Raw genomic sequence first — 27,330 nt, 5'->3', positions numbered from 1 at the left:
AGAATGAGAGATGTATTTTATAGTTTATCAAGATGAAGACTGGCATTTTCTCTCTTATTTTTAAAGAAGGGCTGGAACAGAAGGACATGCTGTAAGTAATAATGGATGATGGTGGTGGTGATAATAAGGAAAAAGTGAAAAAAAGTCACCTTTCATGATGGAAGTTGAAATGCTGCTGGAAGAGAACAGCAGCCCTGGCCCAAGGAGAGTGATATAACCAAATGCAGGAGCCATTAAACAATATCACCTTCAATTTCCTTCACTCAAGCTTATAGAAAAGGCTATGATCTATTCCCATTTTTACAGTATTCATCTCTGGAGCGTAAGTTCTTCAACTGCATAAGGTAAGCATTTAGATCTGTCCTAAAGACAGGAAAGCAGGGTCTATGACAGTACTATGCACTCTGTACAACTTAACATATCTGGGGCAATGCTGGAGAAGAAAGTGATGCTGACAGCTAATAATAATTTCGTGTTTACGATGGCTCTATAGCCATCGTACGATGCCAAGCCCTATGCTAAGCACTTCACAGGACTCATTTTGTTTAATGCTCACAACCACCTTATGAGCATGGAACTATCATCATCCTAATTTTACAGCGAAGGCTCAGAGAGGTTAATGTGCTGAACACAGAGCTTGGTAGTGGTGCAGCTTTCAGAGTATCCATCTAGGTCTGCAGGTCCTCCCATCTCCCTTGCCCCTCCTTTTACTCTCAGTGCCACACCAGATACTCACAAAGTGAAATGACCCTAGCCACACTCTCTATAGCAGAGGTTCTTAATTTGGGGAGGGGGTGGGGAAATGGGAGCTCTCTCTGATCTATTTGCACATCTGATCAAAGCTGTGGACCCCAGAAAAATATAAAACTTTTCTGCAGAATTTCTCAGGGTCCACAGACCCAGGTTAAGGATGCCCTAACATTCGTATAATATACATAAAGTAGGTTTCCACAGAAAATTAAAACACACACATGTTGCCCCCTTCAGGTCCAGCTGGGCTTACCTCTTTATAATAAGTACAGGACAGACCTTTCAGCCATCCCATCTCATTTGGGAGGCCTTGCAGGATAGGAATGTGTGTTCCTCATGCAAGGGCCCCACCCAAAAGTCCTGCTCCCTTATCTGAACTCCATGTTTCTGTCCTCATCCACCTACTCTTTTATCCCCCTTGTTAAGAAGGCCAATTTTTTTTTAAAAAAAGGCATTCCAATGAGCATGGTTGAGATTAAATTCAACTTGGAAAACATATATATATATTTTGTTTGTTTGTTTGTTTTTGTTTGTTTTTGTGGTACACAGGCCTCTCACTGTTGTGGCCTCTCCCATTGCGGAACACAGGCTCCAGACGCACAGGCTCAGTGGCCATGGCTCACGGGCCCAGCTGCTCTGCGGCATGTGGGAGCTTCCCGGACTGGGGCACGAACCCGTGTCCCCTGCATCAGCAGGCGGACTCTCAACCACTGCGCCACCAGGGAAGCCCCATATATATATATTTCAAGTTTATAAAAAGGTCAGAGGAAAACAGGGAGGTGAAAGTGATAACATGGTCAATGTGAAAAGAAGATAAAGTGTTTTCTCTGAAAGAATCTGGAAATTGATTTAGTTTGATCTGGCAATTGGGATGGGTAATAAAATGTACATGTGTTACACAGTGCAGCAAGACTGCGTGGGGTCTTTGGGTTATAGGAAATTTTATATCTACGAACCTTAAGGGGGAACCTCAGCAGCAGGACCGTTGCCAGGGCCAGGCCAGAACAGAGAGGGATGTATGGCACTGAAAGAAATGAGAAGGGCTGCTCTTTCTGTGAGTATACTGTGAATGCCCTTGTAACCAGCTTCAATTTTTAAACAGACCAGCCCCCTAGTCCACTTCTCTTCATTCAGGGCATAAGGAAGGTAGCTGGCCCCCGGTCTCAACCAGGACAGAGCAGGTAGTGGATGGTCTCCAGGTGTCGGACAACAGAGAAAGATGTACTTTACGAACGCTCTGGGGAATGAAATCAAGGGCTGGAGGCAGAGCCAAGGGGAAAGCTTCAGTGAGTAGCAGGGGAAGCAAATTAGCCGGTCAACTTGCTCTAAGCAGAAATGTAAACTCCCCTGAGCCCTTTCCCACATTCCCCAACCCTAACACCTCACTCTCTATTTCCCTGGAAACAGGTGGGGAGGCTGAAAGAGCCCTGGCATAAATTGAAGGGCAGCAGGAGGGCTTGGGTAGAGGATTCTAGAAGGTGAGAAAATAACTCTTCAGCTGCATTTACTCCCTTCTGACCATCATCTACTTCCGCCCCAGACAGTGTCCCCTCGTTCTAAACAGCACCCACCCGGGAATTCCCTGGCGGTCCAGTGGTTAGGACTTGGTGCTTTCACTGCCGGGCCTGGGTTCAATCCCTGGCTGGGGAGCTAAGATCCCACAAGCCGTGTGTGCGTGCCAAAAATAAAAATTAAATAAATAAAAAATAAACAGCACCCACCCATCCCTCTTATGTTCACTAAGTGCAAAGTAACCAGCTCACTGAAAATACTTAAATCTGACGGCCAGCTGCTGACTGCTTCTGTGACTTCCGGAACCAGAGAAACACACAGACCTATAGGCTTCCCCAGGCGAGCAAAGGAAAGCCTGTGTGTGCATGTGCGTGCATGCGTGTGCAGTGGGTGGGGATGCTAGCAGGGGAGCACTTGGCATCAGAAACCACCAGAGGATCCCTACAGCCATGAGGAACAGCTGGGGCAGATGGGCACTGTGGCTAGACCAGACAAAGGCAAGTGGCCTTCAGCAGAGATGGGAGAAAGGCCCTGACATTTCCAAACTTATTTGTTCAACACTGGGAGACAATCATCACGCTGTATTTGTGGAGTCCAGACAGAAACAGTTCCCATCAAAGGGAGGCAGCAGAGCAGAGCGGTTTGGAAACAAACTGCCTGAATTCAAATTTCACTCTGCTACTCTCTGTGTGAACCTGGTCAAGTTACCAAAACTTTCTGTGTCCCAGTTTCTCCATATGGTAAATGGGGATAATAGTGTTTACCTTATAGATATATTCTGAGTTTTAGATAAGTTAATGCATGTAAAACACTTAGCAGAGTGCTTGCATAGGCAAGCATTATAGAAATGTTTGTTAAATAAATAAAATTAATGGGACAATGGGACTGAGAGACAGAATGCAAGGCTAACGGCAGAAAAGAATGCTATGCCCTACCTTGCAGTACACCACAAGTGGGCAGTGCCCCCACCATCATCTTTAATACAAAAATGAAATTGAAGTTGGGGAAAAAAGAGAAATTAAAATTTCAAAGTGCAAGAACTGAGCCTCCATAGAATTCTGCATAAACAGAATGGATGGCCACAATTTCTTAGTCTAGAAAGATACATCCGGTTTGGTCTTAAGAGAATGAACATGGTTGCAGCAGGGACAATGTATTCTCCAGCAACAATTACTGTCCCATTATTCAATTCACTGGGGCAGTATTCAGAGCACTTGTCTCCTACTCCTGGTCCATCTTTGTCATAATGAACACTCCCCATGTCCCCTGTTCCAGGGAAAACTGGGGCAGAAGGAGAAGAGAAGCCTTAAATTAGTCAATTTTAAAACTTCTTAGCAGTTCTGCTAACAGGCTTGGTAGGATTTTTTTCTAGGATGAGGCTTAATTTTTCCAGATGAACTTAAAAATTATTGTGAAGTTCACTCTGCAAAAAAACTCTTTGGAATTTTGATTGAATTTTTTTCAAATTTGGAAATAGGCCTTTCACTAGCTGCTAAGAATAACATCACAATAATAAAATATTACAGTATAAAGAACAGAACAAACAGATGAATAGAAACAAAAGACCCTCACACAAGACCTTACACAGTCTACTTAAGAATTCTGCATAATAAAGATGAGATTTCAAAACAGTTTTTTTTTTTTTTTTTTGGCGGTACGCGGGCCTCTCACTGTTGTGGCCTCTCCCATTTTGGAGCACAGGCTCCGGACGCGCAGGCTCAGAGGCCATGGTTCACGGGCCCAGCCGCTCCGCGGCATGTGGGATCTTCCCGGACCGGGACACGAACCCGTATCCCCTGCATCGGCAGGCGGACTCTCAACCACTGCGCCACCAGGGAAGCCCTCAAAACAGTTTTAAAAGGATGGATTTCAACCTTTTTTATAGGATAAATGATGCTGGAATAATTAATTATGTAGGGGAAAAAATGATTCAGAGTCCTACCTAATGCCATATACCAAAATAAATTCCAGATATTTTATAGTATTTAAAATGAAAATTGAGTCCATAGAAGAACGGGCATATAAATATTGATCTGACTTGGGGCCTATGTAAACATAAAGGTAAAAAGAGAAACAATTAAGGAAATAAAAGTGAAGGTGGGACTTCCCTGGTGGCGCAGTGGTTAAGAATCCGCCTGCCAATGCAGGGGACACGGGTTCGATCCCTGGTCCAGGAAGATCCCACATGCCGCAGAGCAACTAAGCCTGTGCGCCACAACTACTGAGCCTGCGCTCTAGAGCCCACGAGCCACAACTACTGAAGCCCGAGCACCTAAAGCCCGAGCTTGGCAACAAGAGAAACCACTGCAATGAGAAGCCCGCTCACCGCAACGAAGAGTAGCCCTGCTCGATGCAACTAGAGAAAGCCCGTGTGCAGCAACGAAGACCCAATGCAACCAAATAAATAAATAAATAAATAATTAAAAAAAATAAAAATTAAATAAAAAGTGAAAGTAACAGAAGTGAAATAAAAATAAACAGGGAAAGCTTGCAACATATACAATAAAGGGATTACATCTTTCTCTCTCTTATTGATTTGGAAAAACTCTTCATATGTTAAAGACTTCAGCAGAAAAACAGGTGAAGAACACGAATAGACAAATACAAAAATACACATGTGTAGATAAAATCATGAAGGAAAAAGTAAAATTATCTATCACTAATATTAAAAAATGCAAATTAAAATGAAATACAACTTATTGCCTACCAAATAGGCACACACACACACAAAGCAAATTATGCTAATATCCAATTTCGGTGTAGGGTAACGAAGCAGGTTCTAAACAGTTCTATTGTAAGTATAAGCAAGTATGAGCTATGTAGAGAACAAAGAATCAAAGGTATGGACAAGATTATCAACAATAGGGAATTGGTTATTATGATGGATAATATGATGATATATTAGCAAGTATTAAACATATATTAGCAAGTATCAAAAAATATTTAACCACATGAAAATGGTGAAGTTATTTCAAAATAAGTTATGAAATAGTACAACATGATCTTAATTAGGTTAAAAAACCTTATGAATGGGGGAAAAAGGCCATATTTTAAAAACTCAACAAAAACAAACCCTCAAAATATTAACATTCTATGTAGTGGGATCATAGATGATTTTTATAATCAGGACCAAAACAACCAAAACAAACACCCCCAGGAAATGCTATGCTCCCCTTTTTTCTTGTGGTGTTGTCAGAAAAAGTGTCAGCCATTTTAGAAAATGTTGATCCTTTCTCAGCAGCTCTGGTACGAAGCTTGATGGACAATAATTGAAGCAGATGATTCCCATTACCTTTATTGATTAACTATGAACTTCAATTATTTGTTTTGTTTTCCCCCTATCTAGCCTTTTTCATTATTTTTTGTAGAAACAGGAAGAAAGCTGAAAGATCTGTGGATCTGGTTCCCTAGAGAATTTCTAACAATGGATGGCAAGGACGGATAAGAGGTGAATATCACTTGAGAGTTCTTCAACCCGTGTGAGCCTGCCTTCATTGGTTCTGGAGTCCATTAGCAAAGGGAGTTCTAGGGTACAGAGGATAGCAGAGTAAAAGGAAACCAATGGGCAATTTAAAATTGTTCAACCTCTTAAGATGTGTTGGGGGGAAAAGCAAGGGATAACTGTTAAAAAGAAAAAGAAAGAAGAAAGAAAAGAAAAGGTAAAGGAAGGAACTCAACCAGAGGCCTTTCCCAGACTTAGGCATTTCAAAGAGAAAGGCACCTGTGAAAATCTCTGAATTGAACCAAACCATGAAACACCATCATAAAAGACCAAAGACTCAATTACCACTATTAAAAAAGGGAGAGACTTCTGGGAAGATGGCGAAAGAGTAAGACGTGGAGATCACCTTCCTCCCCACAGATACACCAGAAATACATCTACACGTGGAACAACTCCTACAGAACACCTACTGAACGCTGGCAGAAGACCTCAGACCTCCCAAAAGTCAATTACCCCCCCCCCACCCCCACGTACTTGGGTAGGGCAAAAGAAAAAAGAATAAACAGAGACAAAAGGATAGGGACGGGTCCTGCACCAGCGGGAAGGAGCTGTGAAGGAGGAAAAGTGTCCACATACTAGGAAGCCCCTTCGCGGGCGGAGACTGCGGGTGGCGGAAGGGGGGAGCTTCGGAGCCTCGGAGGAGAGCACAGCAACAGGGGTGCAGAGGGCAAAGCGTTAAGATTCCAGCACAGAGGATCAGGGCCGACCGGCACTCACCAGCCGGAGAGGCTTGTCTGCTCCCCCGCCGGAGCGGGCGGGGCTTCGGTCGGAGCTCAGGGAGAGGACTGGGGTTGGCGGCGTGAACACAGCCTGCAGGGGGTTAGTGCGCCACGACTGGCCGGGAGGGAGTCCGGGGAAAAGTCTGGACCTGCCGAAGAGGCAAGAGACTTTTTCTTCCCTCTTTATTTCCTAGTGCGCGAGGAGAGGGGATTAAGAACGCTGCTTAAAGGAGCTCCAGAGACGGGCGTGAGCTGCGGCTAAAAGCGCGGACCCCAGAGACAGACATGAGACGCTAAAGCTGCTGCTGCCGCCACCAAGAAGCCTGTGCGCAAACACAGGTCACTATCCACACACCCCCTTCCGGGGAGCCTGTGCAGCCCGCCACTGCCAGGGTCCCGGGATCCAGGGACAACTCCCCCGGGAGAACGCACTGCGCGCCTCAGGCTGGTGCAACGTCACGCTGGGCTCTGCCGCCGCAGGGTCGCCCTGCACTCCGTGACCCTCCCTACCCACCCCGGCCTGAGTGAGCCAGAGCCTCCAAATCAGCGGCTCCTTTAACCCGGTCCTGTCTGAGCAAAGAACAGACGCCCTCCGGCGACCTACACGCACAGGCGGGGCCAAATCCAAAGCTGAGCCCCTGGGACCTGTGAGAACAAAGAAGAGAAAGGGAAATCTCTCCCAGCAGCCGCAGAAGCAGCGGATTAGAGCTCCACAATCAACTTGATGTACCCTTCATCTGTGGAATACATGAATAGACAACGAATCATCCCAAATTAAGGAGGTGGACTTTGAGAGCAAGATTTATTATTCTTTTCCCTTTTCCTTTTTTTGTGTGTATGTGTATGCTTCTGTGTGAGGTTTTGTCTGTATAGCTTTGCTTCCACCATTTGTCCGAGGGTTCTATCCGTCTGTCTTTTTTATTTTCCTTAATAATTACTTTTTATTTTAATAACCTTATTTTATTTTACTTTATCTTCGTTCTTTCTTTCCTTCCTTCCTTCCCTCCTTTAGACAACGAATCATCCCAAATTCAGGAGGTGGACTTTGAGAGCAAGATTTATGATTTTTTCCTCTTTTCCTCTTTTTCTGAGTGTGTATGTGTATGCTTCTGTGTGAGATTTTGTCTGTATAGCTTTGCTTCCACCATTTGTTCCAGGGTTCTATCCATCCGTTTTTTTGTTTTTTTTTCCCTCTTAATAATTTTTTTTATTTTAATAACTTTATTATATTTTATCTTACTTTATTTTATTTTACTTTATCTTCTTTCTTTTCTTCCTTCCTTCCCTCCTTCCTTCCTTGCTCCCTCCCTCCTTCCCTTCCTCCTTTCTTTCTTTCTACTTCTACTAATTCTTTCTTTCTACTTTTTCTCCCTTTTCTTCTGAGCCGTGTGGACGAAAGGCTCTTGGTGCTGCAGCCAGGAGTTAGTGCTGTGCCTCTGAGGTGGGAGAGCCAACTTCAGGACACTGGTCCACAAGAGGCCTCCCAGCTGCACATAATATCAAATAGCGAAAATCTCCCAGAGATCTCCATCTCAACGCCAGCACCCAGCTTCACTCAACGACCAGCAAGCTACAGTGCTGGACATCCTATGCCAAACAACTAGCAAGACAGGAACACAACCCCACCCATTAGCAGAGAGGCTGCCCCAAATCATAATAAGTCTACAGACACCCCAAAACACACCACCAGACGTGGACCTGCCCACCAGAAAGACAAGATCCAGCCTCATCCACCAGAACACAGGCACTAGTCCCCTCCACCAGGAAGCCTACACAACCCACTGAACCAACCTTAGCCACTGGGGACAGACACCAAAAACAACAGGAACTACGAACCTTCAGCCTGCAAAAAGGAGACCCCAAACACAGTAAGATAAGCAAAATGAAAAGACAGAAAAACACACAGCAGATGAAGGAGCAAGATAAAAACCCATCAGACCTAACAAATGAAGAGGAAATAGGCAGTCTACCTGAAAAAGAATTCAGAATAATGATAGTAAAGATGATCCAAAATCTTGGAAATAGAATAGACGAAATGCAAGAAACATTTAACAAGGACCTAGAAGAACTAAAGATGAAACAAACAATGATGAACAACACAATAAATGAAATGAAAAATACTCTAGATGGGATCAATAGCAGAATAACTGAGGCAGAAGAACGGATAAGTGTCCTGGAAGATAAAATAGTGGAAATAACTACTGCAGAGCAGAATGAAGAAAAAAGAATGAAAAGAACTGAGGACAGTCTCAGAGACCTCTGGGACAACATTAAACGTACCAACATTCGAATTATAGGGGTTCCAGAAGAAGAAGAGAAAAAGAAAGGGACTGAGAAAATATTTGAAGAGATTATAGTTGAAAACTTCCCTAATATGAGAAAGGAAATAGTTAATCAAGTCTAGGAAGCACAGAGAGTCCCATACAGGATAAATACAAGGAGAAATACGCCAAGACACATATTAATCAAACTGTCAAAAGTTAAATACAAAGAAAACATATTAAAAGCAGCAAGGGGAAAACAACAAATAACACACAATGGAATCCCCATAAGGTTAACAGCTGATCTTTCAGCAGAAACTCTGCAAGCCAGAAGGGAGTGGCAGGACATATTGAAAGTGATGAAGGAGAAAAACCTGCAACCAAGATTACTCTACCCAGCAAGGATCTCATTCAGATTTGATGGAGAAATTAAAACCTTTACAGACAAGCAAAAGCTGAGAGAGTTCAGCACCACCAAACCAGCTCTACAACAACTGCTAAAGGAACTTCTCTAGGCAAAAAACACAAGGGAAGGACAAGACCTCCAATAACGAACCCAAAACAATTAAGAAAATGGGAATAGGAACATACATATCGATAATTACCTTAAATGTAAATGGACTAAATGCTCCCACCAGAAGACACAGATTGGCTGAATGGATACAAAAACAAGACCCATATATTTGCTGTCTACAAGAGACCCACTTCAGACCTAGAGACACATACAGACTGAAAGTAAGGGGATGGAAAAAGGTATTTCATGCAAATGGAAACCAAAAGAAAGCTGCAGTAGCAATTCTCAATCAGACAAAATAGACTTTAAAATAAAGACTATTAGAAGAGACAAAGAAGGACACTACATAATGATCAAGGGATCGATCCAAGAAGAAGATATAACAATTGTAAATATTTATGCACCCAACATAGGAGCACCTCAATACATAAGGCAAATACTAACAGCCATAAAAGGGGAAATCGACAGTAACACATTCATAGTAGGGGACTTCAACACCCCACTTTCACCAATGGACAGAGCATCCAAAATGAAAATAAATAAGGAAACCCAAGCTTTAAATGATACATTAAACGAGATGGACTTAATTGATATTTATAGGACATTCCATCCAAAAACAACAGAATACACATTTTTCTCAAGTGCTCATGGAACATTCTCCAGGATAGATCATACCTTGGGTCACAAATCAAGCCTTGGTAAATTTAAGAAAACTGAAATTGTATCAAGTATCTTTTCCGACCACAACGCTATGAGACTAGATATCAATTACAGGAAAAGATCTGTAAAAAATACAAACACATGGAGGCTAAACAATACACTACTTAATAACGAAGTGATCACTGAAGAAATCGAAGAGGAAATACAAAAAAACCCTAGAAACAAATGACAATGGAGAAACGACGACTCAAAATCTATGGGATGGAGCAAAAGCAGTTCTAAGAGGGAAGTTTATAGCAAAACAATCCTACCTTAAGAAACAGGAAACATCTTGAATAAACAACCTAACCTTGCACCTAAAGCAATTAGAGAAAGAAGAACCAAAAAACCCCCAAAATTAGCAGAAGGAAAGAAATCATAAAGATCATATCAGAAATAAATAAAAAAGAAATGAAGGAAACGATAGCAAAGATCAATAAAACTAAAAGCTGGTTCTTTGAGAAGATAAAATTGATAAACCATTAGCCAGACTCATCAAGAAAAAAAGGGAGAAGACTGAAATCAATAGAATTAGAAATGAAAAAGGAGAAGTAACAACTGACACTGCAGAAATACAAAAGATCATGAGAGATTACTACAAGCAACTATATGCCAATAAAATGGACAACCTGGAAGAAATGGACAAATTCTTAGAAAGGCACAACCTGCCAAGACTGAATCAGGAAGAAATAGAAAATATGAACAGACCAATCACAAGCACTGAAATTGAAACTGTGATTAAAAATCTTCCAACGAACAAGCCCAGGACCAGATGGATTCACAGGCGAATTCTATCAAACATTTAGAGAAGAGCTAACACCTATCCTTCTCAAACTCTTCTAGCAAGGGAGGAACACTCCCCAACTCATTCTACGAGGCGACCATCACCATGATACCAAAACCAGACAAGGATGTCACAAAGAAAGAAAACTACAGGCCAATATCACTGATGAACATAGATGCAAAAATCCTCAACAAAATACTAGAAACAGAATCCAACAGCACATTAAACGGATCATACACCATGATCAAGTGGGGTTTATTCCAGGAATGCAAGGATTCTTCAATATACGCAAATCAATCAACGTGATACACCATATTAACAAATTGAAGGAGAAAAACCATATGATCATCTCAATTGATGCAGAGAAAGCTTTTGACAAAATTCAACACCCATTTATGATAAAAACCCTCCAGAAAGTAGGCATAGAGGGAACTTTCCTTAACATAATAAAGGCCATATATGACAAACCCACAGCCAACATCGTCCTCAATGGTGAAAAACTGAAAGCATTTCCACTAAGATCAGGAACAAGACAAGGCTGCCCACTCTCACCACTCTTATTCAACATAGTTTTGGAAGTTTTAGCCACAGCAATCAGAGAAGAAAAGGAAATAAAAGGAATCCAAATCAGAAAAGAAGAAGTAAAGCTGTCACTATTTGCAGATGACATGATACTATACATAGAGAATCCTAAAGATGCTACCAGAAAACTACTAGAGCTAATCAATGAATTTGGTAAAGTAGCAGGATACAAAATTAATGCACAGAAATCTCTGGCATTCCTATACACTAAGGATGAAAAATCTGAAAGTGAAATCAAGAAAACACTCCCATTTACCATTGCAACAAAAAGAATAAAATATCTAGGAATAAACCTACCTAAGGAGACAAAAGACCTGTATGCAGAAAAGTATAAGACACTGATGAAAGAAATTAAAGATGATACAAATAGATGGAGAGATATACCATGTTCTTGGATTGGAAGAATCAACATTGTGAAAATGACTCTACTACCCAAAGCAATCTACAGATTCAATGCAAACTATCAAACTACCAATGGCATTTTTCACAGAACTAGAACAAAAAATTTCACAATTTGTATGGAAACACAAAAGACCCCGAATAGCCAAAGCAATCTTGAGAACGATAAGCGGAGCTGGAGGAATCAGGCTTCCTGACTTCAGAATATACTACAAAGCCACAGTAATCAAGACAGTATGGTACTGGCACAAAAACAGAAAGATAGATCAATGGAACAGGATAGAAAGCCCAGAGATAAACCCACGCACATATGGTCACCTTATCTTTGATAAAGGAGGCAGGAATGTACAGTGGAGAAAGGACAGCCTCTTCAATAACTGGTGCTGGGAAAACTGGACAGCTACATATAAAAGTATGAGATTAGATCACTCCCTAACACCATGCACAAAAATAAACTCAAAATGGATTAAAGACCTAAATGTAAGGCCAGAAACTATCAAACTCTTAGAGGAAAACATAGGCAGGACACTCTATGACATAAATCATAGCTAGGTCCTTTTTGACCCACCTCCTAGAGAAATGGAAATAAAAACAATAATAAACAAATGGGACCTAATGAAACTTAAAAGCTTTTGCACAGCAAAGGAAACCATAAACAAGACCAAAAGACAACCCTCAGAATGGGAGAAAATATTTGCAAATGAAGCAACTGACAAAGGATTAATCTCCCAAATTTATAAGCAGCTCATGCAGCTTAATAACAAAAAAACAAACAACCCAATCCCAAACTGGGCAGAAGACCTAAACAGACATTTCTCCCAAGAAGATACACAAACTGCCAACAAACACATGAAAGAATGCTCAACATCACTAATCATTAGAGAAATGCAAATCAAAACTACAATGAGATATCATCTCACACCAGTCAGAATGGCCATCATCAAAAAATCTAGAAACAATAAATGCTGGAGAGGGTGTGGAGAAAAGGGAACCCTCTTACACTGTTGGTGGGAATGTAAATTGATACAGCCACCGTGGAGAACAGTATGGAGGTTCCTTAAAAAACTACAAATAGAACTACCATATGACCCAGCAATCCCACTACTAGGCATATACCCTGAGAAAACCATAATTCAAAAAGAATCATGTACCAAAATGTTCATTGCAGCTCTATTTACAATAGCCCAGAGATGGAAACAACCTAAGTGTCCATCATTGGATGAATGGATAAAGAAGATGTGGCACATATATACAATGGAATATTACTCAGCCATAAAAAGAAACGAAATTGAGCTATTTGTAATGAAGTGGATAGACCTAGAGTCTGTCATACAGAGTGAAGTAAGTCAGAAAGAGAGAGACATATACCGTATGCTAACACATATATATGGAATTTAAGAAAAAAAAATGTCATGAACCTAGGGGTGAAACAGGAATAAAGACACAGACTTACTAGAGAATGGACTTGAGGATATGGGGGGGGGGAAGGGTAAACTGTGACAAAGCGAGAGAGAGGCAGGGACATATATACACTACCAAACGTAAGGTAGATAGCTAGTGGGAAGCAGCCGCATAGCACAGGGAGATCAGCTCGGTGCTTTGTGACCGCCTGGAGGGGTGGGATAGGGAGGGTGGGAGGGAGGGAGACGCAAGCGGAAAGAGATATGGGAACATATGTATATATATATATAACTGATTCATTTTGTTGTGAAGCTGAAACTAACATACCATTGTAAAGCAATTATACTCCAATAAAGATGTTAAAATGAAAAAAAGAAAAATACTGCAGCCAACTGCAAACTTCAATATCAGAAAAAATTAATAAAAGCACAGCCAACTTTAAAAAAAAAAGATAACCGACTTAAGGGGGGGTGGGGGAGGGATGGATTGGGAGTTTGAGATTAGCAGATGCAAACTATTATATAGAGAATGGATACACAACAAGGTCCTACTGTATAGCACAGGGAACTATACTCAATATCTTGTGATAAACTATAATGGAAAAGAATATGAAAAAGAATGTATGTATATGTATTATAACTGAATCAATTTGTTACACAGTAGAAATTGACACAATATTGTAAGTCAACTATACTTCAATAAAACAAATTTTAAAAAATAAAATTTTAAAATAATAAGAAAAAAAAAAGCGAGAACATAAATGAAATAGAGTAATGCTAGTGCTTGAGTAGTCTCTTTAGTGTTGGGGTGAGATAGGGTCCAGAAAAAAGAAGTCTTCAGATACAAGATCTCTTGTCCAGTCTGCCTTGGTAATTTGGAATTTAAACTTCTGCCATGAAGGTATCATTATCCTTAACTTGAAAACCACTGACCTACACTGCCCCAGCCATCTCACATTGGTTACTGTACTCTGTCAAGCTTCACACACAATGGTCCTCCATCCCCTCTAGTTCCATCCCAGAAGATGCTGAAACTCCTGCTTCAGGTCGGAACAGGTCAATATCCGCATTGTTCTTAGAAGAGTCATCTGCTAGAAGGATTTTTATTTAAGCCATATTTTGGAATCTGGGATGTATTTTTTTCCCCAGTAGTGTCTGTTACCAAATAGCACCTTGTTCTGCTGTCATCTTCCTGATAATAAACTCTTCCTGATAATAAATTTAGTCTACTGGCAGATACCATAAGCTTGTCATGACAAAAGTGACAAACAATGCCAATAGGACACAATCTGAAAGAATAATGAAAAAAGAACCCTTGAAATTCCAGACAGATGAACTAGTTGGTTAAATGAGCATATTTTGTTTCCAAGTCCCAGAGTAAATCCTATAGCACTCTGGGTAAAAATGCTAGAAGGCAGAAAGAGCATCAGAATTACCTGGATCATATCCAATATTAGATTCATCCTCTGGATTCCCAAGGGATAGATGACATGATATGTGCCTTCACCTAATATTACTAGGATAAGGCGCAACTCAACAGTCTGATTTGATATAGCACCAAGAAAGTGGTAAATCCAACTCTCAAGTCTGAGTTCACACATGTTGGCAGGTCACAAACTAGGGAATGGTCTGCTCTGGGGAACCACTGGCTTTTTGGATGTAGGTCATAATTTTCTCTTATCACAAATGCAGCCAACAACATGAAGTCAACACAACTGATTCACACAACCCAAGCTACTGAAAAGAAGCAGCTTCCAGGAATCAACAGTAGTGGTGTGGTTGACCTTTATCTCATGGCTGAATAGATCTACTTGGCGGGAGCCCCAGAGAGTCCTTACACTTACCTATAAATTCATCTACCTGAAAAGGTGAGGCTAGGGAGGAGCCAGAACTATAAAGCTTCTCCTCACCCGGACAGGTCAAGACCACTAGAAGGGATAACAAAGTCTCCCATCAAACCCACACAGGGAATTATTTTTAGTAGTTCCATAGTGAATAACTGGAATTGCACTTCAGAAGAATGTCACACAGTCAGATATCTTCTGTTCAAGGTAGATGAGGACTGAAATGAGGAATAGAAAAAAGATAAGGAAATAGGGGTAGGATTCAAGCTCAAGAGGGAGGTTTTCCTTAATTCCAACTATGGTCCATTTCACCCTGGACATACATGGCCCTTTACCTTGCAGTGTTCTGGCTAAGATCAACTTTATCTCTATTTGGGTTAGTTCATGGAAGCCCCTAGCGCTACAGAAAAAGCAGGCTGTAGTTTTAATATGTGATTTTTTGTTTAAGAAAATGATTCTCAGAAGCCACATGGCTCTTTACATTTCCTGTTATTCTTCTCTGGGAGACAGAAGTGCTTTCTTCTCCCCACTTTTGAAGGAGGATGCAGCATTGTGTCTTTCTTCAAAGACTTTACCAACTAACATGTTATTTAGTTCTTAGGGATCTACCCTAAAAAAAGTGCCAGGCCTTCAGCCACTAAATGCCATTAAGGAACAGTCTGCCTAAATAAAAGTATGTCATTATCTATCCTCTTTCCAGGACTTTAAACTACAAATCTCCAAAAACCATAGAGTAGTTAATTTGTCCTACTTAACCTAATTATATGTATATTTTAAAAGCTTAATAAACAGTCACACAGAGTCTCACAGAACAGGACTGGTCTTCCTCTTTGACTCAGACTTTTGAGGCACTTCCCAGGCAGCTCAAGACTTCGTTACTGACTCCCAGAGCCTGCTGAAGTAGATCCAAAGAGCTGGGCTGGAGCTGTAAATTTTTGTCATCATATTTCTATGAACTTTATCCCTCTTGTTTATTCAGGATATCACCAATATCCAGGAAGTCAAAGAGCCGGGAAAGAAGGGCAGGGTGGTGGCAAGTTATTGGCTCAATCCGGAGGTCCTTGGTGAGGCCACATTTAACAGGAAGCAGAACCCAGAGCATCAATCAGAAAAGCGCCTTTATCACAGCCTGCTGGCTGACCTTGTGGTGAGATGGTGGTGCCCTTCTCGAGATAGTCAGAACATTCCTCGCTACCACAATGCACTCGCCCACAGGAGAGTCTCAGCTATAGTAAAGGACACTGATCTACCCCATGGGAGAAAATGGACAAAATGTACCCCACGGAAAATTTAAAAATCCCTCTCAGCAAGTACTGTCACAGCAAATAGTCACTTTTCAAATAAGTCATTCAGTTAGGTAGCCATTATTATGGCTTTTTTTCCCTCCCAGGAAACCCCAAGTCTCCTACTAGTGAAAGGAATCAGAGGCTCCTAGAATTTTCCTAGGTATCAATTGCCTACCAATATAAAAAAACTCAAATCAAAGTTCAACCTCATTCTGAAGGGTTTGTTGTCAGTCATGTCATGAAGGGTTAAGTGGAAACAGGGAAGAAATTCAATAAAATATTTATGCTCTCTTACCATTAGCATCTTGGACTCCAGTAAGTGCTCCGACAGCTGCTGCGGTTTCCCCAGACAGGACTATCTGTCCCCCCCCTTGCAAGGTGGCCTCAGCCAGGGTGGCGACAGCATGGGCGGCAGCTTCGCTGTGGGTATAGAAAGAGGAGGGGGGAATGTATGAGTTGAATAAAGGTATAGCACTGCAGCAAGACAAACCAAACTTTCAACCTTTCCTAGGATCTCTCCACTGACTCCATGTTTGTGAGCCTACCAGCACGTAAGGCTATTGACAGAATCAGAGCAATTTTTAAATGATAATAATAAATAGCTAGAGAAATCCCAAGTCTTTCACGTTTATACAGCTAATGTGAGATTTTCTTTAAACCTAGGAAATGGGTGTTTAAGGACAGAAGGCACGCATTCCCAGTCCCTTCTTTATCAAGATCAATTGAGTGCCTGTAAGCCATAGTGGAAGCTCTGATCCATATTCAAAAGCCATTTTGGTTGTCAATCACAATGTTTTCTTTTTCTCTTTTCTCTTTACGGTAACACAAGGCAGACCACCTGAAACTGCCTTTTTGTTTGTTTTTATTTCTTTTTTGTGGTACGCGGGCCTCTCACCGTTGTGGCCTCTCCCGTCGTGGCTCCGGACGTGCAGGCCCAGTGGCCATGGCTCACGGGCCTAGCCGCTCCGCGGCATGTGGGATCTTCCCGGACCGGGGCACGAACCCGTGTCCCCTGCATCGGCAGGCAGACTCTCAACCACTGCGCCACCAGGGAAGCCCTGAAACTGCCTTTTTATAGCTAAGGATGGATGATAATGTGAGGAGTCAGCAACCTGGACTTGCTATTCAATTAATATTAAATAATAATTCTACTCAATACTCTGCAATAACCTATATGGGAAAAGAATCTGAAAAAGAATAGGTATGTGTATATGTATTAATCACTTTGCTGTATACCTGAAACTAACACAACATTGTAAATCAACTATACTCCAATATAAAATAAAAAATTTTTAAAAGATACATAAAAATATATCAAATAATAGCAATTTGGTTTACATCCATGATTCCAAATACAAAGTAATGGCTGACTAATATCTTGCAAAGTTCAGCCCTTCCTTTTGCTTCATGTACACATAGGCAGAACTAAATTCACACTTAAAAGTTTAAATTATCACTATAAGACCAAAATCCTTGACTCTACAAACATAATGAAATAATAAACCTCCCTTCACTGCAAACCAAACACTCTGCAGAACAGAAAGATAGTAGCCATCTATTTATAGTAAACACTATTCTAGCAGTTTGTATCCCATTTTTCTTTTCCTTATTGTATGCTTTTACTATATGCATAAATACCCACTTTTATTGATTCGATGATGATACAAACTATAAAATGTATTACTGTTTCATGTGCCAGCAAAAAAAGAAAAGTTCCTGGGCATTCCCTGGTGGTCCAGTGGTTAGGACTCCATATTTTCACTGCCAGGGCCCGGGTTCGCTCACTGGTCAGGGAACTAAGATCCCCAAGTCCCACAGCACAGACAAATAAAAAGTTCCTGACAATTGTAATCGTAAGATTATAGTTTACCATCCAAACTTCAGAGATGTTAAAATGTGGAAGAAAAGAAAAAAAGAACCCACCAGATAAATTCATCACCTCTCCTGGGAAAGTACCAGGTACCACTCTGCACAGTTACTGAGGGAATATCAAAAGTGGGCATGGAGAAAAGGAGGTGGCGTCATTTAGTTTATCAGAGGTGGACAAAGTCCTGGGTTTGACATCGAATAAGCCAGTTGATTCAGCTTTGTTCTGAAGCTGCAGACTTTGCCACAACTATGGCAGTCATCTCGCAAAAACAAGCTGTAGGGGAGGATGGGGCGGGGGGCAGCTGTAGACCGTTTAGGGCAAACGTGTCACGACTGTGGGCAAAGCAATGTGTACTAAACTTAACAGCGTCACTTTCATCTAAGAGAGTCAGCAAACAAGTAAAGCAACTGACATAATCATTCTTCTGGGGAAGACTTCTTGGTCACTATAAGGATGTTAGGAAGCAGTTTAAGAAGTCCAATGGACAGAAAAGTCTCAATAAATAGAGAATTCTCCCCTTCTTGCTAACTTGCCTTGCTTTTTAAATTGTTATGTGTGTGTTTAAAAAGTTATTTTTCTCTGATAATAAGATGCATGTAGAAACTTGTAAAAATTCATTAAGTATAAAAGAAAATTTTTAAATATCATGCAGAGATAAGAGCTATTTTCCTTCTAATCTTTTTTTTTTTTTTTGCGGTATATGGGCCTCTCACTGTTGTGGCCTCTCCCGTTGCAGAGCACTGGACACGCAGGCCCAGTGGCCATGGCTCACAGGCCCAGCCGCTCCGCGGCATGTGGGATCTACCCGGACCAGGGCACGAACCCGTGTCCCCTGCATCGGCAGGTGGACTCTCAACCACTGCGCCACCAGGGAAGCCCCCTCCTTCTAATCTTAAACACAACTTTAAACAGATAATCAGGATCATACTGTACACACAGTTTTATAGCCTGCTTTTCTTACCTAACTTGGCATTTCCCCATATAAATATTCTTTGACATTTATTCAAAATAATAAGTTAAATGTAAAACTGCTGATTCCCCCCACCCCCTTTTCTAGTTGTTCAGCTGTGGTAACTTTTAATTTCCAGGCTTCCTTTAACTTAGTTCAAGATCATGATTACATATTTCAAATTTATTTACTTCCTTTATAAAAAATTTGGGGACGGAATTGAGGTTGAGCAAAAAGCTGAACAGAATCATAGAGTTTCCACGCAGCCCCTTTAAAAGCTAAGATCAATCTCTGTGCTAAAACGTACTTCCGATGTGATACCCACAGCCAGTCATTCCATAGTATCTGTAACATGAATTCAGAGCCAAAGTGGACCCTGGATCTGGAATTACTACTAAGGCTATTCTTTACCTTTTACAAGGTAGATTTTAATTTTAGGATGCTTTATAATTATTTGAGATAGTAAAATGAATGATTATTTAGTGCCTAGACCCTTAACTTTTAATATTTTTCTGAGAAACTTGTGTCAAATAATATTACCAGCCAATTCTGCAGTGTTCAGCTATCACGGATTAACGATAAAAATATTTAACACTCTGACCTGAGACTTCATGGAAAGCCAAAAAGGATATTCTTTGGAAAATGCTTCAGCTGTGTGGTATTTTGAAAAAGAAAGCTGGTATATGAGAACTGTTTATATGGAAATAGGAGCTGTGTTTACAGGTTACCTCAGCAACTGCTCATTTCCCCACTGTTTTTATCACAATCTACAATAATCTTATTTCTATGACCATCAAAGGTGACGTCCTGCCACTCTTGGACACATGCTTGCAGGGTGAAATTTCACAGGCTATGAGGGGGAGAGCAGCCACCCAAGCCCTGACCCGGAAGAGTCCCTGTATCCAGTCATACCCATTTTATAATGTCTGAAGCTCTAAATATTTGAAGTCATTTTTCTTTAGTGCCTTTCTAAAATATGTTATGCTGGAAGAAAAGCTGTGAAGCAGCAACAACTAAAGCAATCTGGGATGCCAGGGATGAGGGGTCCGACAGGGATGACAGGTCCACAGGTCAGTGAGGTTAGTTACTGCATGCCCTGTTCAGGGGCCAGGGGCAAAGCAGCAATGGATGGATCTTTTACATGGTGCAAAAGACAATGGTGATGCCTGTGGTCAGCAGACTATCATTCCCAAGTCTATTCTAACCATTAGACTTCATGGAAAGTGATCAAACTGTACTGCGAGAAAAAGGTTACCTTCACTTAAAAGGTGAGTAGGGATCAAAATGTCTCTAAGCTACCACTTAGCAATTTTTCAACAAAAGTCATTTCCAAACCAGTTACAAATGAGAAGTTTCTAACAAGCCCCCCCCCACCTTTTTTTCTGTCAACGTTTTATCTGCAAGTGTCCCACCTTCACCTATAGGAAAAAGAGGCAGTTGCATAGTCCCTGTCCTCTATTTCCAGAGAGGATTTCTGATCTAGGTTGTCCATCCCATGTTACTGGACAAATAAATACAAGTTCATATATTAAAGCCATGTTTTATTTTAGTAAGATCTCTAATTTTAAGTCAATATTTTCATTTTAAAAAATGGTAAGAGTTGGGCTTCCCTGGTGGCGCAGTGGTTAAGAGTCCGCCTGTCGATGCAGGGGACACGGGTTCGTGCCCCGGTCTGGGAGGATCCCACATGCAGCGGAGCGTCTGGGCCTGTGAGCCATGGCCGCTGAGCCTGCGCGTCTGGAGCCTGTGCTCCGCAACAGGAGAGGCCACAACAGTGAGAGGCCCGCGTACCGCAAAAACAAAAAAAACAAAAAAAACAAAAAAAACGTAAGAGTAAGTTTTTCTTTAAAAATATGATTCACTTCTTTTCTTTAAGCAAAGTCTCTTCACAGCAAAAGAACAGCAACTCTAACTTTCTTGAGCATTTGTTTCCCCATAGCACTGAGTCACAGCACTACACACAGTAGACACTCAGTAAAAACTGTCTTCCTGTCAACAACATCACATAAATTTCTACCAGAGCAAATGTAGATTCAGTCTACCAGTATTTATCATGTATCTGTCTCTATGTGCAAGGACTGTACTGGCTTTGCAGGACTTGTGTAAGAGGGAATGTAAGTCTAGGACAACTTAACCAACGACCTGAAACTTCCAATTAATCACTGTATTGCAACAAGCAAATGATGATTTCATTTCCTGTCTGGTTGTTCAGGATGAACAGGTCTGAGGTGTGACGCTCTGCTTTTCATTTGTTCACTTTGATTCTCTCTCCATCTCCTTCCTAAAAGTGTTAATTTATTCTGTATTTTGAAAATAATTAAAATTAACTAGCTTCTAGATTTTTAAATGACAATTTCTCCATACCCCTTTTGGGTATGGAGGGTGGGCTACAGGTTGTCTGAGCCCGGGGCCCTCATTCTAACTTGCTATACAAAATTCTTTTAACAGCATGGTTGAAAAAAAGGTCTGTCTTGCACCTGTCCTGATCCCCTTTCCCCTCAACAGTTGAGAGAACCCCTCTGCCTTCTTGTTCTCCAGCTGCCATTCCATGTAGCCTGCCTCTCTCTCTTTGCTCTGCACCCACATCTGCTGTTTACAGTGCAGCAGAGGTGCAGGTGATTGTTAGAGAACCATGCTTGTTCCATCTGCACCTGAAAAAGAGAGGCTGGAAGGGAGCAGCTCTAGGAAATCGTTTTGTTACCACAGGAACAAAGTACCACTCAGTGTACTTTTCACTAAGACGACTTCCAGCAACGAATTCTTTGGAGAGGCTGGGAATGGGTCTCATCCCATAGAGAAGCAAACACAAAGGGCTTGTGTCTTAAGTCCAATCCTCCTGACGTTAGACAGTGGGTTACCGCTCCTGGAATTAGAAGCCCATGATGTTCCCCTAGTAGCCTGCTATAGTCTAGTCTTCACTGCCAGGCTTGGTTTCTTCACCCTCAGGAGAGGCTGCAACACACCATCCCCCAACACTCATGGGGTGTTGAACTATCTGATTGCAAACAGATTTCAACATCTCTTTACTCCTACATGCCACAGTGAACCATATTCTCCTTCCTTTGGAGTAAACACTATAGCCACCTCAGCTGCATCTGAGTGTGTTAACAAGCCCTCAGGGGAAACCATTACCCTCCTTGCCTTTAGAAATAAGCTCTGGTCCTTACACTAAAGGGAGCCAGAATGTGCCTCATGTTTTCCACTATGTACAGGGTTCCCAGGACACTCCCACTTCACTGGAATAGCAAAGGTGCTGGCTCGATGAAATGAAGTTTTTCTGGTCTTTGATGGTGGCCTTTTAGACCCCATGCTACAGTGAGGGGTTACCGGACCAAAAGGAAGGAGGGTTTCACTCTGGCCATAGCTTTCAGGAAGTTTATCTGTGTGTCCTCTCTCAAAGGTACAAGTAGGATTGAGTCAAAGTGTAAGGAATCAAATAAGACTTTCATGTTACTGAAAAGTGATATGGTTCAATGGGCTAAGAAAAAAGTTTCTATCCCAGGTCACTCAGGGACTCACTGGTAACTCTGGAAGGAGAAGCGTTTGTGTATGTTTCAGTTTTTTATACCTGACCAACCAAGTCCTTACCATACTTCCTTCAAAATCAGTCACTTTATCTCCACTCTTACTACTAGTTTCCACGCCTTTGACAAGTCATACCTGGACTGCCTCTTCTTAACTGGCCTTCTACTTTTAATCTCTTCTTGCTGTAAACAATTCTAAGTAGACAAATTTTAAAATATAAGTTAAATGATAATAAGTATAATTCTTGAAATGCTAATTACAGGCCAGACACTTTGACAAGAGTTTTATATACATCATTTCATTGAATCTTTATGATTCTACATGATGAAAATTATCCTTATTATAATGATGATGAGACTAATGCTCAGGGGTTAAATTTCTCCAGATCAAATGGCAACTAAATGGCAGAGGAAGGATTCAAACCTGAATCTATACGACCTCAGAACCCTCTTCCCAGCCACTATACTATACAGCTTGATGGAAATCTTCTGTACATAAGCCTATCAAGGCTTTCTAGTGTCTACCACAGCCAACCTAAACTTCAGCTGATTTTCATATTTTGGAGGAAGTGATCCCCTTACTCTGAATTCCTACTATGTTCATAGTCTACACCATACATTTGGACAGTAAATTACACTCTGAGTAATATGTTTGCTAAGTGTTTTACTTAAATCAATCTCCCCATTCACAGTATGATTTCTTTTAAGGCAGACATTATATCTTAGAGCATTCTTTATTTACAGCCTTACCCAGTAGAGTGCTGGCATGTCGCAAGAGTTCAAAGACTATTTGAGGCTAACAGCTGCTGCACATAATGTTAACAGCAACCTTACCATATGCTGGGCACTGAACTAAGGATTTCACATGCATTGACTTTTCCCATTCTCACAGCACCCCTACAAAGTAGGCACTGTTTTTACCCTCCCCCCCCTTTTACATAGAGGAAAGCCTTGGAATTGAGCTCAAGTAAATCACCCAAGGTCAAACAGCTAGTAAGTGACAGAGCTGGGATTCAAACCCAAGTAGCCTGGCTTCAAAGCACACACTCTTAACCATTAGTTAAAAGGTCTGGGTCCATTGAAAATAAAATTGTGTAAGCAATGAACAACAAGAATAATAATATGGGGATGATTTTTTTCTGTCAACAACGAATAGAAGGAACCAAGCACGGAACAAAACAATTTAGTTTTGGAAATTACCTCTTACTAGAGTATTCCATTCTGCAGTATCCTTCCTAAACATATCTGAAGAAAAAAAATTCAGTTTCTCCCAATAATCCAAAACTTATTTTATTTCGAAGTCACTGATAAGCAAGGGAAACAAACCTCCTGAAAGTCAGTAAAGTCAGCTCCTGACCAGCTAAAACATGGATTAATAGCCATAACAAAAAGCAGTTTCTTAGTAGGATAAAAGGAAAATCAATCCTGAAGCTTCTTGATTTTTTATTACATCCTTTGGCCCCTTTAAAAACACAAAGTACTTACATCTTGCTGCTTTTGGTCTGTTAAGGAGCACAGAATAGGATAAAGCAAAAGGGACCCATGTCCCTTGACCAGAAGGCTTGAGCTGGAAGTCAGGCTGGACTGGTTGCTGGGGATGGGATAGGATGGGAATGCAGTAGGTGAGGGCTGATTATAAAACAACTTACAGTATCCTATGGGTTAAGGGTATTAAGTTCCAAATGCCAATTGTGACAAACTGAGGTACAACATTTCTCTTTACATCTGTATACAGGGACAGATTCGACCTCCTCTTTTATCGCCCACCCCTGCCTCCACCTGTTGAGTGCCATGGTGACTGTGGCTCCCTGCTGCATCTCCTGAGAAGCTGCCACTGCAGCCTCTGCCAATGATGCCACTGCCTGGGTAGCCTCTGATGCTTGTGTCGTCTGGATGGTCATCTCACCTCCTTGTAACGTGGCCCAATTTTGTTCCACCTGAGGCAGAAAAGGACATGATAGTTAAAAAATCAAACTCACAAAAGGATTATGATTTTTAAAAGTCATTTTTCTAAAAAACTGCTATGTGCTCAGCCAAATACATACATACTTTTAAATTAACATGAATTACAACGTATAGAACAGGGTTTTTAGCATATCTTTGGTGTTAAAAAGGGGGGTATTAGAATATATATTTGAATTTGCTTATATTTGCGTAAAGAAACTCTGGAAGGAGTTTCACACAAAAGAAACCATTGAAAATATTTTCCTCAGTGTGTGCAGAGGGAGTTGTTGTGGGAATAGGTTGGATAGAAGGCAGAAAGAAGATTTTCCATTGCAACCTTTTACATAAATTTTGAAATATCTGAGTCATATCAATATAGTACCTATTCTAAAATTAAAGTTTCTGAATAAATCATAAGTATAATTCTAAAAAAATTCAAACTGTACCAAAGGCAATATAATGCCAGTACTCCAGACCCTTCACCCAAAGGCCACTGTTGTTACCTATTTCTCTATTTCTCATGCATCTTTGCAGGGATATTCTCTTGATATGTGAGCATATTTACACATACACATACACACACTCAAGAAAAATGGCAGTACTTGCTACATGCTTTTTGTACCTTGCTTTTTTTCATAAACAATACAGCTCTGAAATGATTTTACTTTGGAATGTATCAAACTGCTTCACTCATTCATGATTCATAATAATGGCTGCATAGCATTATATTATATGGATACACCATGATTTACTTAACCAGACATCTTTTAATGGGCATTTAGGTAGTTTCCAGCGTTTTGCTATTACAAACAGTACTGTGATGAATATCCTTATACACTAACTTTGTATAGTTTATGTGAGTCTACTTACTGAGTAAATTCCTAGAAGTGGAATTATACATCAAAATTATTTTGTATTTTTATTTTTGATGGAAACTGCCAAATTCAGTAAACAATTTTTTTAATGTAGCAAAACCTGCTTTTCTTTTACTGGGGAGGAATTATGAAGAAACGAAACAAGCAACAAAACAAACAAACAAAAACATACTATCTGATTATATAGAGTAGATTAGAATTCAGCTTTTCTAGATCTAGAACAGGGTTTCTCAACAACAGCACTATTAACATTTTGGGTTAAATAATTCTTTGTTGTGAGGTCTGTCCTGTGGATTGTGGGATGTTTAGCAGCATCCTTGGTTTCTACCCGGTAGATGCTAATACATCCTCCACAGTCATGATAATCAAAAGTATCTCCAGACATTTTGCCAAATGTCCTCTCTGAGGGGTATAGGGGTTGCCCCGGGTTGAGAACCACTGACTTTAGTACAATGCTTTGCCATTTAGAGATTTTTTTTCAGTCCTGGATACCTGAATCTAGCTACTTCAGTCCATTTTGCTCAATAAATACTGGTTAAGTATCCCCTCGCCCCCCGCCCCCACCCCTCCACCCAAAACCAAAAAGCAACAGGGGTAGTGAAAGCAGTTTTTATTCTAAAATACGGTAGGTGATAAATCAAGCAGCTCATGTATACTATTTCTACAGACTCAGGTCTCAGGATGTTAGCTGTGTTTACTGGAGCTCTTTCTGGGGCCCAGTGAGTGGTCAACTTGTGCCTTCATGTTACTGTGTCCCAAAGAAAGTGTCACAAGCTCTAGGAGACACAGATACTTAAAATGCCTCCCGCGGGACTTCCCTGGTGGCGCAATGGTTAAGAATCCGCCTGCCAATGCAGGGGACACAGGTTCGAGCCCTGGTCCAGGAAGATCCCACATGCCGCGGAGCAACTAAGCCCAAGCCCCACAACTACTGAGCCTGCGCTCTTGAGCCCGTGAGCCACAATACTGAGCCCACGTGTCACAACTACTGAAGCCCACGCGCCTAGAGCCCGTGCTCCACAGCAAGAGAAGCCACCGCAATGAGAAGCCCGCGTAACACAACGAAGAATGGCTCCACCCACCGCAACTAGAGAAAGCCCATGCACAGCAATGAAGACACAACACAGCCAAAAATAAAATAAACAAAATTTAAAATAAAATAAAATAAAATGCCTCCCGCTTTGGCTCTATTGCTATACTTGGATTGTCACAGTGCTCCTCCAAATGTTTGTCAAAAGCTCCCCAGAGAATGAGACATTCCTTTGAGCTACATTAGTATTTGCCCTGAGTTCTTATAGACAGTGGGCTGTGCCAGCAAGCCTCCAGGGCCCAACATTAAGAGCCAGAGATACCCTACTTCCTTCCTGTAGAGCTGCAAAGTTGCCCACTCAGGAATTCACGAAACTCTTGCTTCTTAAGGTATTACCTCTTTGATCTCATTATTCCAATGAGCATCACTGCAAACAACGCCACTTTAGATGGCAAGTTACACTGCCAATCCATAGATGGTTGATGATTCCACTCAGAACACCAGCTGAAGCTGGCCAGCCCTGTAGCATTTTCCTCTTTCCAGATCTGCCCCTCTATATTTCTGCCCATCCCATTGCTGAGTATGGCCTAGTGCAGCTCTCTCAAGTACTCATACTCTACGGCAGCAACTTAATACATATACATTCGGTTACAGCTATATTTGTAGTGAAAATGGTATTAGAATGTTGCCATACACAGTATACTTTAAGGAAGTTAAATTTGTGGCACAAAAGATTAATGGATGGTGGTAAAGGGTGGAGAAGTGGGAAGAAGCAGATGAAGAGATTTCTATTCAGAGTAATGACAGGTAATAAATAAATCAGCTTAAGTGTTAACGCTTCTTTGGAATTTCCTATTCTTGAGTCTCAGTGCTTTAGAGTTGTGTT

The 27,330-nt window shown here is 41.1% G+C and overlaps 1 protein-coding gene across 17 annotated transcripts in view; it reads right to left on the bottom strand.

Moving 5' to 3' along the window:
- NRF1 (nuclear respiratory factor 1) overlaps positions 1 to 27,330 on the bottom strand; it is a 137,302-nt gene that overhangs the window by 19,046 nt on the left and 90,926 nt on the right. For 11 of the 17 annotated variants that reach the window (XR_002174125.3, XR_012334067.1, XM_019924150.3 and 8 more), the window contains 4 exons: positions 24,375 to 24,532; positions 24,081 to 24,186; positions 22,732 to 22,790; positions 16,548 to 16,672 (listed from right to left, as the gene is read on the bottom strand). Coding sequence is in view for 12 of the 17 variants with exons in the window: in XM_019924150.3 (XP_019779709.1) it covers positions 16,548 to 16,672; positions 22,732 to 22,790; positions 24,081 to 24,186; positions 24,375 to 24,532 (448 nt within the window). In the remaining 5 variants the exon portion in view is untranslated. Of the gene's footprint in view, positions 1 to 16,547; positions 16,673 to 17,154; positions 17,331 to 22,731; positions 22,791 to 24,080; positions 24,187 to 24,374; positions 24,533 to 27,330 lie in introns of those variants that run through there. The other 6 variants (XR_012334068.1, XR_002174130.3, XR_002174128.3 and 3 more) reach the window with 3 other exon arrangements.

Source organism: Tursiops truncatus, chromosome 9, assembly GCF_011762595.2.
Source record: "Tursiops truncatus isolate mTurTru1 chromosome 9, mTurTru1.mat.Y, whole genome shotgun sequence".
In the NCBI taxonomy this organism is placed as follows: Eukaryota; Metazoa; Chordata; class Mammalia; order Artiodactyla; family Delphinidae; genus Tursiops; species Tursiops truncatus.
Note: the sequence above shows the minus strand (reverse complement) of the source record. Positions and strands in the feature narration are given on the sequence as shown.